General features: G+C 38.2%; 1 protein-coding gene across 3 annotated transcripts in view; it reads right to left on the bottom strand.

The window, feature by feature from the left end:
• Window positions 1–2,239: 2,239 nt before the first annotated feature.
• Window positions 2,240–13,670, bottom strand: part of SIM2 (SIM bHLH transcription factor 2) — a 57,800-nt gene continuing 46,369 nt past the window's right edge. For all 3 annotated transcript variants that reach the window (XM_031612663.2, XM_090122467.1, XM_090122475.1), the window contains exon 11: window positions 2,240–6,866. In XM_031612663.2, coding sequence (XP_031468523.2) covers window positions 6,139–6,866 — 728 coding nt within the window. In that variant the 3' untranslated portion in view covers window positions 2,240–6,138. The remainder of the gene's footprint in view (window positions 6,867–13,670) is intronic.

Here is a 13,670-nt window from a genome sequence, read left to right as displayed (position 1 = left end):
TTAAGTTGTCCCTCTCACACTTGGGATTTTACGCTCCATATCGCAATATATCTGTGTGTGTGCCTGGTTGTCTGTCCCCTGCTGTTTTGTTTCCCCTTGTGATCTGTGTCAAACATGACTGCACACCAGTATTTCCTAGAATTGTACAGGGTAGTGTAGACAGCTGTTAATTGGCTTAGCTGAAATGATGCACAAGATTGCCAATTTTTCCTTTTTCACCCCAGATGCTTTCAAAACTGCTTTGGGCTGTTAATTTTTGGCAACTACCGTTAGTTCAGAATCAAGCAAATATTATCATAAAATGATATATAAATCTGAGTTAATAAAGTTTTTAAAGGAGCCCATTTGTATATACACGTGTGTAGTGTGTGTGTGTGTGTATACACACAACTTCTGTGTGTGTTTTCACTTCTTTTCTACCTTTTTCTTCCTAGCTGTGGAAAGCATAGTACTGGTTTTTGACCAGTAACAGAATTTTTAAAAACTTCAAATCTGTAGATCTCAAAGTGTCTGTTTTTGTTACAGTAGAGTTTGCCAATAGGAAACACAGTTGATATCACTTCTATTTCAGATAGACTGATGAGTGGCTGTAGAGTTTACTTTAAATGACCAGGCCATGCATTACTTCTTTACATCATTCTCTTCTCTACTTTAGGTGCAGGGACTGTGAAAGAACAGTGGGGAAAAAGATAAAGCATGTTCCTGTAGGAAGGGCATAATGGAGTACTTGCAAAACTTCACTTAGCTAAACAAGTGCTGAGCAGAAAGCAGATGTATTTTTCATACTAAAATGCTTCAATATAATAATTGCTATTATTCCAATTTGGCTTTCTTCATATTCTTTGCAATGAAATGCATGTTTTATTCTTGCTTTACATTTTAAGATGATTCCAAAACAAGTTTGGGAAGAAACTTAGCATTGAACTTCCTTTCTGAAAGTGAGAACTATCAGCTGTGGATTTGTCAGAGCATTGGTAGGTGATGTGGGGATACTACTTTGCCTCTATTTTTTAGTGGCCGCTTCATGTGTGTCTGCAGCAACCTGCTGTCTTAGGCAAATGGCCTTGAGTTGGGTGAAGTGTTTGTTACAGACCTGACCTTTCTTTCAGAAAAATCAAAGAACCTCACAAAGAAAATTCACGCTACTTACAGAGAGCATTGGAATAAGGTCATTCTGACTAGCAGCTGCTACTGTCAGGAAAGCCCATGAACCTTCCTATCCCACACTCATCCTAAGGGAATATCTGGGAATCACAGTCACTGATTGTATTCTTACTATGGCAGATATCGCATTCTGAAAACCACAATATTTTGCTGTGAAAATCATTTTTAGTATTGTTCTTTATGTAAGACAGACAAATGTAGTGTCGTGTGGTCTCAGAACGCAGGTATGGAGAGACTAAGGCATCTCTGGACTCGGAAGTAATGCACTGAAACTGTTTAATTTTATTAAGATGTGGAACATTTCGTGTGAGGCTGATGTCATATCCTGATGAAGTGCTTTTGTAGAACATTTATTACGGTCTGTATTTCTGTGACTTCCTTTTTTTTTTCTCTCAGACTGTTACACATTTTCTCATCACACATTGTGAAAATATCTGTAGAGGTTGTTTGTCGGCAGGGAGACTTTTTGCAGGGTGAGCTGGGTGTGTTGGCACCTGCCTGCGTTCAGAACGAATACGCGGGTTGCGTTCCTGTAGGACCAATGCTGTTTCCAAAGATTTGAAAAAAGAATAACATACTTAACGGGTAAGAGTTCAAGCAGTGCATCTCACTTCTATTAAAAGTTTTATAAGATTTCAGAGCTTTTTAAAAATCTCTTCAGCAAATATAATATACTTCAAGGGCTATTATCTAGAAATAATATTGGAGTATTTAATTCTTTATGCTGCTATTTTATTGCTCAACTTTGTTTAATTTCCCTGCTTTTTCTGATGCAGCTACAAGACTTCACAAGTCTAAAAAAATTACTCTCTGCAACTGCTTTGGAATAGACGATTGCTATATAAATGTTTTCTGAAGTACAGCTTAATAGCTGTCATGGCAAAGATTTGTGCTGCCAACAGCTGATGGATTCCTGGGGGGAAATGCCCTGATAAAGCCATTTGCATGCATAAGATGTGGCAGTGATGCACAGCATTGATCAGACAGCAAAGAAATTAAATCTGGACTGAGGTAAGAACAGAGGTCAAAAAACAGTGGTATGCAGCAGACTGTCATCATGTAGCAATCAATTGATTAAAAGAACTGCAGGGAAGAATTGTGAACTGATGCTGTATTTGAATATCTTGCAATAGAGTGTTTCGTTAGCGATTCTGTGTTATTTTCAGTTCTCCAAGACTCTTCCATTAGAATGCAATGCAGCCTAAATGGGATGCGTCAAATCCTTGTATTTTGTAAGACATTAAGAGTCAAATTAAATGTTGAATTGAAATAAATTTTCCAATATACAATGTGAAGCCCTGTGTTTTGTGGTGAAAAACAAATCAAACTCACTTTTCCTTTGGCTACAGGACTTTATTATCATTTTAACAGTTTTGTTTTACATAATAAATAAGCAAAAATGCTTTACATTTTTAGGGAATACATATATAATTCTGAGCATTAAGAGATTGTTTGATTTGCGTACTTTTTCTCCTACATTTGCCAAATAGCTCATATCTGCATTATATAAAAAAAGCAAAACCTAACGTTCAGGAAAAAAGAAAAAAGAAATTAGTAATATTATCTCTGTGTTAATTTTGAAGTATGACTGAAATATTGAAAAAATCCTTTGTGTTATGTTTTGTGGTTTTTAGAGACAAGTACTGATATTCTGGGAGGTATCCCTTCAGAAAAGCAGCCTTTCCACTTTATCTCAGTGAGATACACTCAAATTTTACAACTTTAACCCAATGTACTCAATTTCATTAAATTACTGAAATGCCCTTTAGAAATGACCTAACTACTGTCACCAGGAGAGAAGTCTGTTCCCGTACCACCTTATTTACATTGCACAGTTTCCATTAATAGGAGAAAAACTTTTGAGACATCAATATGGGAGTCATGTTTTCAACTTTAGGTTTTGGTAAGATATTCCCCCTCTCAACTCTCTTTTTTCTCTTCCATTCCACATGTACTTGCTATAGCCCTGCCCTCCCCCGAGATGTACAATCCTGTCAAGTTGCACGAAAGAGGCATCTCTGATAGAAGTATCTATATCAGCTCACATGTGTACAGTTGTTGAGAGAAATTTGGGCATTTTTTGTAATGTATTCCTATTCCCACTCCACTTCTGTGACATAATTTTTTCCAATTACTGGGAGCATTGCCACTCTCAGTTGCCACATCGCATTCTGCAGCATTAATGTGCTATGAACATCTGTAGTTTAACTGACTGAAAGTCAATGTCTGAACTCGTATTTTTCTCTCGATATAATTTGCTCACATTCCAGCTGTGAATATGCAATTGCTGTTTCTATTTTTGAATGGCAGGAAAAATGTTTCACACTGTTTGCTTTTTTAATCACAGATCTTTTCTTAAATCTACAATGCATTATCAGATGTGAATGCGTAATTGAGTCATTATTTCCTAACAGGGAAATTTCATGTATCTGAATCTCATATACTGTAAAACTTCTGTGGGAGGGTGATGGAACACCTCCTTTACTTGGGATTGTTGAATAAAGCCTGAAAGTGTGAATAACAAGGTAGAGGCTGGAAAAATATTTTGTGGTATTTTAATGAAAAATATCAGTGGAGGTTTTTAACCTAATTTATATGTTCCTGAAAACATGTTTTTGTAATGAGAAATAGTTAGAACAGGAAAATACAGCAGATTGACTTTGTGTGCAGCAATGCCACTAATGAGGTATTGGGAGACATGCAGTATGAAGCAGTTGTGCATCAGGTTTCTTTTTAATGATGCAATGTCAGTTTCTCCTTAATAGGGCATGGCTTTAATTTAAGAAAATTAACATACAGGTCTTAGCATCATTGTACCTTTTAAGAAGTTGGGTGCGTTCATTACGAACACTGGCTGGGAAGGCCGTTAAAGAAAGTCGCTATAGAGCCAGCTCATGTCTCGGCAATTCATAACATCAGAATGATAATAACATTCACACATAACATATTTCTATAGCTTTGCCACATTCTCCAGCTCGAGAAGAACGAAGGAGTGCAATTAAACTGAAGGTGTTGGTTTGGTTTCGCTCATTTTGTGTTGTTGCTAAAAAGTCAGTGTTTTGGTAGCGACAGATCCGGTACTTCTGATCATATTTATCATGAAAGATATCTTTCATATGTTTTTTAGTAAATGAACTCAGACGGACTGAGTTTCCAAGTGAGCATGGATTCAACTTCATAACAAAGCTTTCTCTGTTAAAGTTTTAATCAAAAGCAATAAAAATACTGAAAATTATTTTCAGATGTGTTAGAAGTATTTTTGTTTACTCATAGCAATAAATATTCATACATACAAAGAGGTGACTGATTATTTTTGCTGCACGTAGAAGATGGAGGGCATGTAATTAAGAGAGTGTGTATTTCATTACATTTTCCTCTGACAAGGTGCAATCCATGAGCAAGTATTTTTCCATATTGCACAAGCCAGGTAAGCATTTTCTTTAGCAAAGGTCTCTTTCTAGAGTGTCTAATAAGAGGGAGAAAGCTTCTAAAATGTAAACTTGATTTGGGTGAAGAAACGGGGCTAAATACAGCTGACTCAGAACTACAACAGCCTTCAGTGTTGATATTTACACCTATTATGTGGGGAGCGTTCACTGTTTTGTCCAAAGCGCATGAAGACTGTTTGGGGAAGTGATGGAAAGACAAACTGGACAGACTCATCAGTAAAACATTCACAGATCCCATACGTCTCCTTATTTCCTGGTTTGCAAACTTTATGGAGAAGTGAAAAAGGGGGAATCTATTCTTAGTAGGCTGGACAAAATTTAAATGCATGGCATATGCCTTCTACTTGCTAGTTTATTGGAGTAACTGAGACATGTGCAAAGTGTTCACTTCAAAACACTGAGGTATCCTGCTCTACTTCCAGTGCAATCTTGCTTCTTGTGGTTGTGCAATGACTTCGGACTTTTCTTACTCAGATTGTCCATTGACATAATCTGTGAAGTGCGTGAATCAGTCAAATACTGAATCTTACCTTCGTGTTGACGATGAGATTTATGCTTAATGAAGTCCAGTGTTAAAAGCTGAACTTTTCCAAATTCAGAAAGCTACAAATAATTTTAAAATCATGCTTAAATGTTCATTATTCCCTTGACAATAAAGAGAACATTTCTGGTGCTAAGATTATGATGTTATTTTGACTACCTGGTTTGAATAACAACATGTCCTTATCCCAAAATATTGAGCAAAATACACTTTTTAGAAGTTTCTTTTTCTTATTACACTGTTTTTATTAGGGAATATCTTTAGCTCCTTCTGTGTGATTTGTGCCAGTTCACCATGACAAGACCTGTAACCTTTTAATACATACCTTTTTATGTATTAATTTGTCACGATACCATCACTTGTTAAGATTAAATGGTGGCAGTAAAAATTTCTGAATACTGAAAAAAAATGTGTGAATAAGTAATAAATAAGCATGTTCCAAACTTAGTTCTGTTTGGTTAGTACAACTGCATTACAGATACTAAAAATCACCACTCTTTAAACAAAGTTCATTTGTCAGGACGTGTAACAAATGGACGGGTAGCTGATGTAGGGTTTCACACTTTGTCAGAAATACCTAATCTAGAGTGTATAGTTTATGATAACGACAACAACAAAAAAATAATATCTTGAATGTGTTTTGAGAAGGAAGGATTAAGGGAAAAAATGTTCTTCATATAAACCTCTGCATATAACACCTATCATTTAATTTTGTTGCACACTATAAAATAACAAAAATAAGATCTGCAACAAATCTTCTCACTGGCACCAGAGCTTAAGCCTTGCCAACAAAGCACTGAAGCGAGATGTATTCTTTTTTCCTCGCCTTGAAGGTACTGTCACACATGTCTTGCCAGGAACACACAAGTCTGTCCCTCATTGACCTTCAGCTGTGCTCAGTAAATGTAACTATGTTTTCTCATGCTTTTTGGAAATCATTACTGTTTGGCTTCTTAGTTAAATGTAAATACTCTTCTACTACTGTCACCTTCCATTGGCTATTATTACAGAAGTTCCAATATAATGGGGTAGTGTCGTTTCCTTGTGGGTTTCTGGAGAAGAGGCTGATGAGGGGCTTTGATTTTTGTACATAAACGTATTTACTTCCTCAGAATTGTATCCATAATTTTCTCCTACGTGTCCCGTTGCTGTACATGATGAAGTTTGAAAAGTGCCATGTTTGGCTAAAACGTGATGATAATTTAGAAGCACAAATGGAACTTGTCCAGAGGGTCTTACATCCATCACGCGCTCACTCTCAGAGTCGTGATCAAGCTTTACAGTCATTCTCTCATCACTGTCCAGTTCATTTAGGCTTGTAGCATGGTGACTAATATGCCCGTATTTGGGTTCCTTCATACAAATCCGTCTTGTTTGTTCATAGACTGCGGGCACAGGTAGGAGATGACTTAATTGTCCTAAAGCTTTAGACTGGAAACATTCTGATTTTGGCAGCAAGGAGTTAGCAACTGAGTTTGAAAAAGAGCTTTCATTAATGCTCATTTTTTCTTGTAGGTCTCTGTTAAAAGCTAGCTTGTTTTCTTCTTTAATGAGATGGTGAGGTGGCTGAATCCTGTTTTCTATTTTGTTGGGTTTCATGATGCTGGAATCATAAATCTCTTCTTTGTATCTGCTGCCAGGCATGGGTGCTGTGCAACTTGTAAAGTTGTCAGAGAGAGCATCTTGGTTGTATCTCCTGTTCGATACGGGCACTTGGGGGAAAAAGAAAACATGTTAATTCCTGAAGACAAGCTCATACAATAGTTGGACTCTGACACATTTTATGGCTGAACTGTAATACCCGTTAGGTTTGGGTCAGATCCAACTCCCAGTGAAGACATCAGAAACATTCCCATTTGCCTCAGTGGCTTTGGAAAAGCCTAAGACACTACTGAAGGGTTAGAAAGCATTTGGAAAAACACTCGGTGTTGAGCAATTCTCAAAATGTTTTTCATGCTATGCAAAGTGCTTGTTTTCACTAATAAGCATAATTGCATAATTATTAATCTCTATCATTGTTAATATGGTTGAATCAGGAAATTAAACCAAAGAACTAAATAACCACAAATGGGACTCACTATTTAAAAACCTCAGACTTATTAAGCTCTTTTCAGAACTCAACAAATGATTTATCAAAAGGAGGATGATTTTTCATCTTGATAAGCCTTTGCTTTTTTCCTTTGAAAAAATGGTAACAGATATTAAAAATGTCTATTGAAAGGCAACAGAAATACTTCATAAGTAATGCTGAATCTCTGCTTTCATATAGTGAAACATTTTGAATAATATAAGTGTAATCTACACTGTACGCTGAAAATATCCACATTAGACTAAACTGGATGTGCAATGAAAATCAGAAGATAGATTTCCAAATTTTAGGAGGGTGTGAACCTAAGATATCTGTTCAGGCTTCTTCTCTAAAATATATTGAGAATCTTTTCTTTGAAGCTTTTGTATGCTAGCTAAACTCATTTAATTGTTTGAGTTGTTTTTGTCATTTTCTGCTTGGCCTACATGATGTTTTCTTTTAGTACAGTGTTATCAAACAACAAATGATAAGAGAAAATGAACTGTTTCACTCCTGTACAGTATAGCTACAATTAGGTGAGTGCTGATGTTCTGTGCTGAGTATTCTGTATGAACAGTTTGGCAGTTAAACTACTCCTATAAGGCATATTTGAAGGTTTGATATTAAACGTTCAGTGAGGCACTTACCAAGTTTCTCATGTTAAACTTAAGCTGAATTTTCTGCCATGTTCACTGAAAGTCCTGAACAACCTAAATCTCTTCTGTAAAAGGGATTTTCTGTTTTCCTAAAAATTTTATTCAACATTTTAAAAGTTTTGGAGTTCCCTGTAGTAGTTGCTGACATAACTGCACCCGCTAATAAATATTCCCTGTGCTATAGTAGACTGGGAAAACCTTCGTGTATAACAGAGGAAGCAGAAATAGCTCAATTGCACCTTTCTTACATGCACAGCTTCATTAATTTCAGAGGGAGTTGCACCACATAATTAACACCAGAATTTAAAAAGAAATCTGGATCCAATTTCTTCTTGATCAACCCACAGTCCTGCAAGAAGCAACAACTCTCCAGTTCTTGTTTTTAATTTCTGTGCAGCCATTTTTGTACCAAGAGGTATATGCAGGCCTAAGTAAACTGAATTCTTGTCATCTGTGGAAAAATGGCCCTCCTAGATCACAGATCAAAGCAGGGACTCAGCCACGTGCTTGAGTGTAACTTAGAAATTTTCTAAGTATAATTGTACTACTATAATTTTAACTCATCTTCTCGTTATTAAATAAGTCACCATGCTGAGAGTTGCTGATATATAACCAGTATGATTTAACTAAGCTGGAATACCAGTTTTGGTGTTTTTCCCAAACTTGATGTATGAGTCATGAGTTGGTTCCCATTGCACCATGGAGTACTGTTGCCTCATGGCTCTGCTCTCCCCTCTGGACAAAAGATTGTCCTTTCCCATTTTTAGAAGCTGAAGCATCACAGCAAACTGTTGGATGTAGTCTTTTTATTTCTTTTTTATTTAATCTTGAATTCTGCTGAGCTGATGGCTTCTTTTTTGGTCCAAGAAGTAATTTGCATACTCAGAGCTTTACAAGATATTATCCTTTTTTTTTCTATCAAACGTGGTTTTCATCTCTGTTGTTGAGGAAGAAGGTAAGCATTTGGTTAACTGTTTGCAGGTTTCCATTAAAGTTGTCAGCACATTCGTGGAGTTAGAGCAGACAGTTAAGCAGGACAGCAGTGCAACAGAGCACAGCAGTTTTTGTCCTCTTGCATTCAGAAGAGTTGGCAGAGCTGGACTAAAATCTGCTCATCTTCCTTTGCAGATAAAAACCCAGAAGTGACCTGGGAAGGACTCCTTGCAGGGAGTTTTGTCATACACAAAGACACAGAGCTCTGTGCTGCTATGAAAGGGCAGTATCCTCCGGTTGCTTCCAGCCATCCAGCACATGGGCAGTTACCAGGGTACCTGCCACAGCAGGTGCATTCTCACTCACTGGGCACTCTTTACAGTTGTAGAAGTCAGTGCACTAATTTGGGATGCTTCCCAGCCCATTATTCTGCCAGGGGAACTCGGCTGTGCTGAGTGACAGAGCTATTCTGTCATATTCCATATGTGGCACATCTAAGGCCATATATCATACCAGAGTGATAGTAGCTTCTAGAAGGCCCTTCATACATGCTTACACCATCTCCATTCATAGCAACTGACAATTGCAGCAGTGAGCTCAGTCCATCAGGCATCATGTCACTGCTAATTCTCACCAAGCAGCCCTCCTTTCCCACTTGTGCACTGGGTGCAGCATGCTCAATGGGCTTTTCTGGCAAATTTTATGGCAGACAGTCACTGACTATAGACTATCGTCTATTTGGTGATAAGAGCTCTCCTTCCCTGGCAGCCTGCTGAGAGTTCAGCATCCAACCACCCAAATGACAATGAGGAAGGATACTGTAGAAGAAACTAGTCTGTAAAACATATAATATCTATGCATAGTTGCAGTATACTGGAGTAGTTTTCATCCTGTTTAACCTGGTGCTGTAGTGAGGAGTGTTCCCTCCTGAGCTTCACATAGTGCCATTAAAGGTCTGTTGGTGTTCAGTATGGAAAAGATGCTCTCAGAAAAGATATTCCATTCATAAACATGCCTTTGTCTGACAAGAAGAGTCAGAGTCAGTTAAGAGGTAGAGCCACTCCTTGTTTTCTCATTGCCCACCTATTTCAGTAAGAAATGACAAAAAGACATCTTTGAATCAATGAAGGAAGACCAGTACTTAGAATAGACCTTCCTACACCTGGTGCATGGTCCTTATCTGCAGGCAGCTTTGCATCCAATTTTCAGAAAACCTTGTCAGTTTTTACATCACAGATGAAGGTCTCTTCATGCATAATTGTCTTGCATATTTTTTCTTGGGCTTTCTGATCTACATTAATCTCAGAAGAGTGTACTCCTGACAGTCCAACATGATGCTAAGCTTCACACGGGTGGTACAGACTGGCCAACAGCATGACTTAAGTGAAGTGTGGATACCCTGGTACCCACAGTAGCAGTGTAACCATGGAAGTGTACAAAGGAAACATCCCTGACTACAAAGATGGTTGATTTCTCTGAAGAGATTCTCTTTTCTGATGAGTAGGCCAGCTGGAATAAAGTGGAAGAAGTTTCAAAAGCAGATTCTGAGGCAGCAGCATCTGATTTGCAGACAATTTTATCTGCTACGTGCTTTTCCAGGGCTTTGATGGCTTGGCATAATCATCTTAAAATCTCTGATCTCTCCAAAAGACACTATTTTCCATAGTAAAAGATGTCTCTCGCCCACGGTATTTTTGGCAGATTCCTCTGTGGATGTGATGTGTAATAGCCCTAGCATCCAGCCCGGTTGCCAGATGTCATATTTGGCATTGCCTTTGGATTGAAGATAATGATGCTAAGCAGATCCTCTCTGCTTTGAAGCTTACTAGCTGTCAGTTTGTCAGTGAACCACTGGAAAAAGCAATAGTTGACAATGTAAGGAAGATCAGATGCCCCTTTTAACTCAAAGCAAAAAGTTGCTTCCAAAAGCTCAGATTTCTCGTTTGCCAGCAGCCTCAGCAAAAGTGCAACAGGACTAATTCTTACTTAGGATGAATTAAAGCCCACAACAACTAGAGATAAATCCTCTGTATGCAATGGAGGCTGGTTTTTTTCTTCCCTTTCCTAATGCTGCCTGTGAAATTCAGTAGTGATCTCTCACCAGGCCTGAGTTTACTGTAATCTTTTTCCCTTCAAAATAGCAAAAGTATGAGGGATCTTGCAGAGAATTAGTCATATCAAGTCACTTTTCCTCAATTCCTTAATAGCTAAGCACCCATTAAAGTAAAGTAAATCTCTGCTCACAAGAAAACTCATATATTCCAACTTAAGCAACAAAAGCAAAAGTAGAAGCGGTATCACAAGAATTGCAGGTATCAGAGCTCCATTTTCCTGGTCATGAAGAGATGGTGCAGCTAGGCATGCATGATGAAACTGAAAAAACACAGCAGTTCCTTGCATTGATTTGTTGGGATTTTTTTTTTTTTTTTTTTTCTCTAAACAGATCTAACAGTATTCCTGTGGAAATCCTTCTGGCTTCACATATTTAATGGGAGTTGTCTGCCCACATCAACCAACCAGTGGTAAATCGCTTGTCTGCTTCTATGCTCAATGGGCTTTTCTGGAAAATTTTATGGCAGACAGTCAGTTATTGAACAGTAATTTTTACAGACTGTTTCCTAAACAGGCTGTTCTTTCCATATCCATCAGCAATGTATCAGATCAGCAAAGGGGTAGATCTGCTATCTCAGTCAGTCTCACTGCCCCTATTAGTCTGGAAGCAGAGGTGAAAAGCTGGGCTTCAGTACACAGGGACAGCTTTGTTTCTGCAGACTCGCTGGGGGTAATTTGCTTTAAACCTTATACTTATCCTCAGAAGATATGACTTCTTTCTCATCCACAAAGATATGGCACCTTCAGAAAGGGAAAAAACATTTCTAAAACATCTCTTCTAGTTCAAAGCTATTCCTTATCGCACCCAGCCCACAACACCAGCAAAAGGAAGTCAACACAGTAGAGAAGCCTGGGCTCAGAAAAAAAATAAAATAAAATAAAAAATTAACCTCCACTATACTATAAGGAAATCTTAAATATCATTCATTTTCAACCTAAATGCAGGACAGTGAAATGCCACTGTCAGCTAGGTGACATTAGATGGTCCTTCAAAGGACAAAATCCTGAACAAAAGTTATTCTGTGGGAGACACGTTCAGTATCTGATACCATCTTCTGTTTTATGTAACACGCTCATATTTTAACATCTGCAGATGTACCCTTCAGATCTGGGATATCTAATGATTTATCCTCATGTGAATAAATCTATTGCTTCCTCTGTCCTGTCCATAATGAAGTTAGAAGAAAGAAACGTTTCCAACTTATAATTTTATGTCAACCAGTCCAGTGACTTTTAAATAGCCAAAACAGTGTGTGCAGATGGGTGTAACGTATATGGGATCTAAAGATTAGAGTGTATCTTTAGCCTGTTCAAATCATTTATAGCTGTGCATGGTTATTTCTTATCGGTTGCCATCTCAGATGTCAGTGTTTTCAGTGTATCCTTCAAAGTATTTCAGCTGACAGTCTGTATGGAGAGATGATGCAGGTGATCAGGCATGACCATTGAAAACATTTTAAATCAAGCAGGAAGAGAGTTCATTTTATTCACTCATTCCCTGTAGTGACTGAAAGGTAAAGACATTCAGAATGGCTTCGTATTCAGAAAGGACAACCTTCAATTTTTGTGGAAATACATCATGTTTATTTTAATTTCTGTATGTGGACTGAAGTGTATTTGTTTCTGACCGCAAAATGTGGAGACAAACTGTGCCAGTGTTAAAGGAGGTGGTATCACTACCATGTTCTAAAAGTGATTCTGGTGATTGCATTTTTGATGCTTTGATAATGGAATAATGGAATTGCAGAATGGCTCCATCCTCTAGCCACCAGATAGGGCTGCCCATGGCCTCATCTATCTTGGCCTTGAAAACTTCCAGATACAGGGCATCCACAGCGTCTCTTCTCAGCTTGTGCCACTACCTCACTGCCCTTTGAGTAAAGAATTTCTTCTTAATACAGAATCTAAATCATAGAATCATGGAATAATAGAATTGCTCAAATTGGAAAAGACCTTGAAGATCATCAATTCCAACTGCAAACTAACCATGCTACCCATACTCTATTCTCTTTAAGTTCAAAACAATTACCCCTTGTCCTATCACTACACTCCCTGACAGAGTTCGTCTCCAACTTTCCTGTAGATTCCCTTTAGATACCAAAAGTCCCAGTAAGGTCTTGCCAGAGCCTTCTCTCTGCGCTCAACAAGCCCAGCTGCATCAATTTTTCTTGAAAGAGTGGTGCTCCAGCCCTCTGATCATCCTCACCGTCTCCCCCAGACCCTCTCCAACAGAACCATTGGAGTCCCCAAGCAGTACTCCACAAGAGAAGAAGAAGAAAATCCTCTTCCTCAACCTCCTGGCCACACTTCTTTTAATACCACCCGGGTATGATTGGTTTTCTGGGCTGCAGGTGCATACTGTTGGCTCACCTCGAGCTTCCCAACAGCCCCAAGTCCTTCTCCTCAGGGCTGCTCTCAATCCATGCCATGCCCAGCTGTCTTGAATTTGCCCCAGCCCAAGTGCAGGATCTTGTACTTGGCCTTGTTGAACTTCATGTGTTTTGCATGAGAACACCTCTCAAGCCTGTCAAGGTCCCTCTGGATGGCAACCCCTCCCTCCTAATACTCCGAATTAAGTTCTTATGGTAAACAGGATAAACATGTAAATGCTTTAAGCATACTAGATGTTACGTTTCCATGTTTGTGATTTTCTACATTTCCTAACCATCTTGTATTTCCTGTTTTCAAATTACATTTACAAATATTTCCCAGACATTCCAGAGCTTTTCTTTTCTTTTTTTTCTTAA

This window comes from Phasianus colchicus, chromosome 1 (assembly GCF_987193195.1).
Source record: "Phasianus colchicus chromosome 1, bPhaCol1.hap1.1, whole genome shotgun sequence".
Lineage (NCBI taxonomy): Eukaryota > Metazoa > Chordata > Aves > Galliformes > Phasianidae > Phasianus > Phasianus colchicus.
Note: the sequence above shows the minus strand (reverse complement) of the source record. Positions and strands in the feature narration are given on the sequence as shown.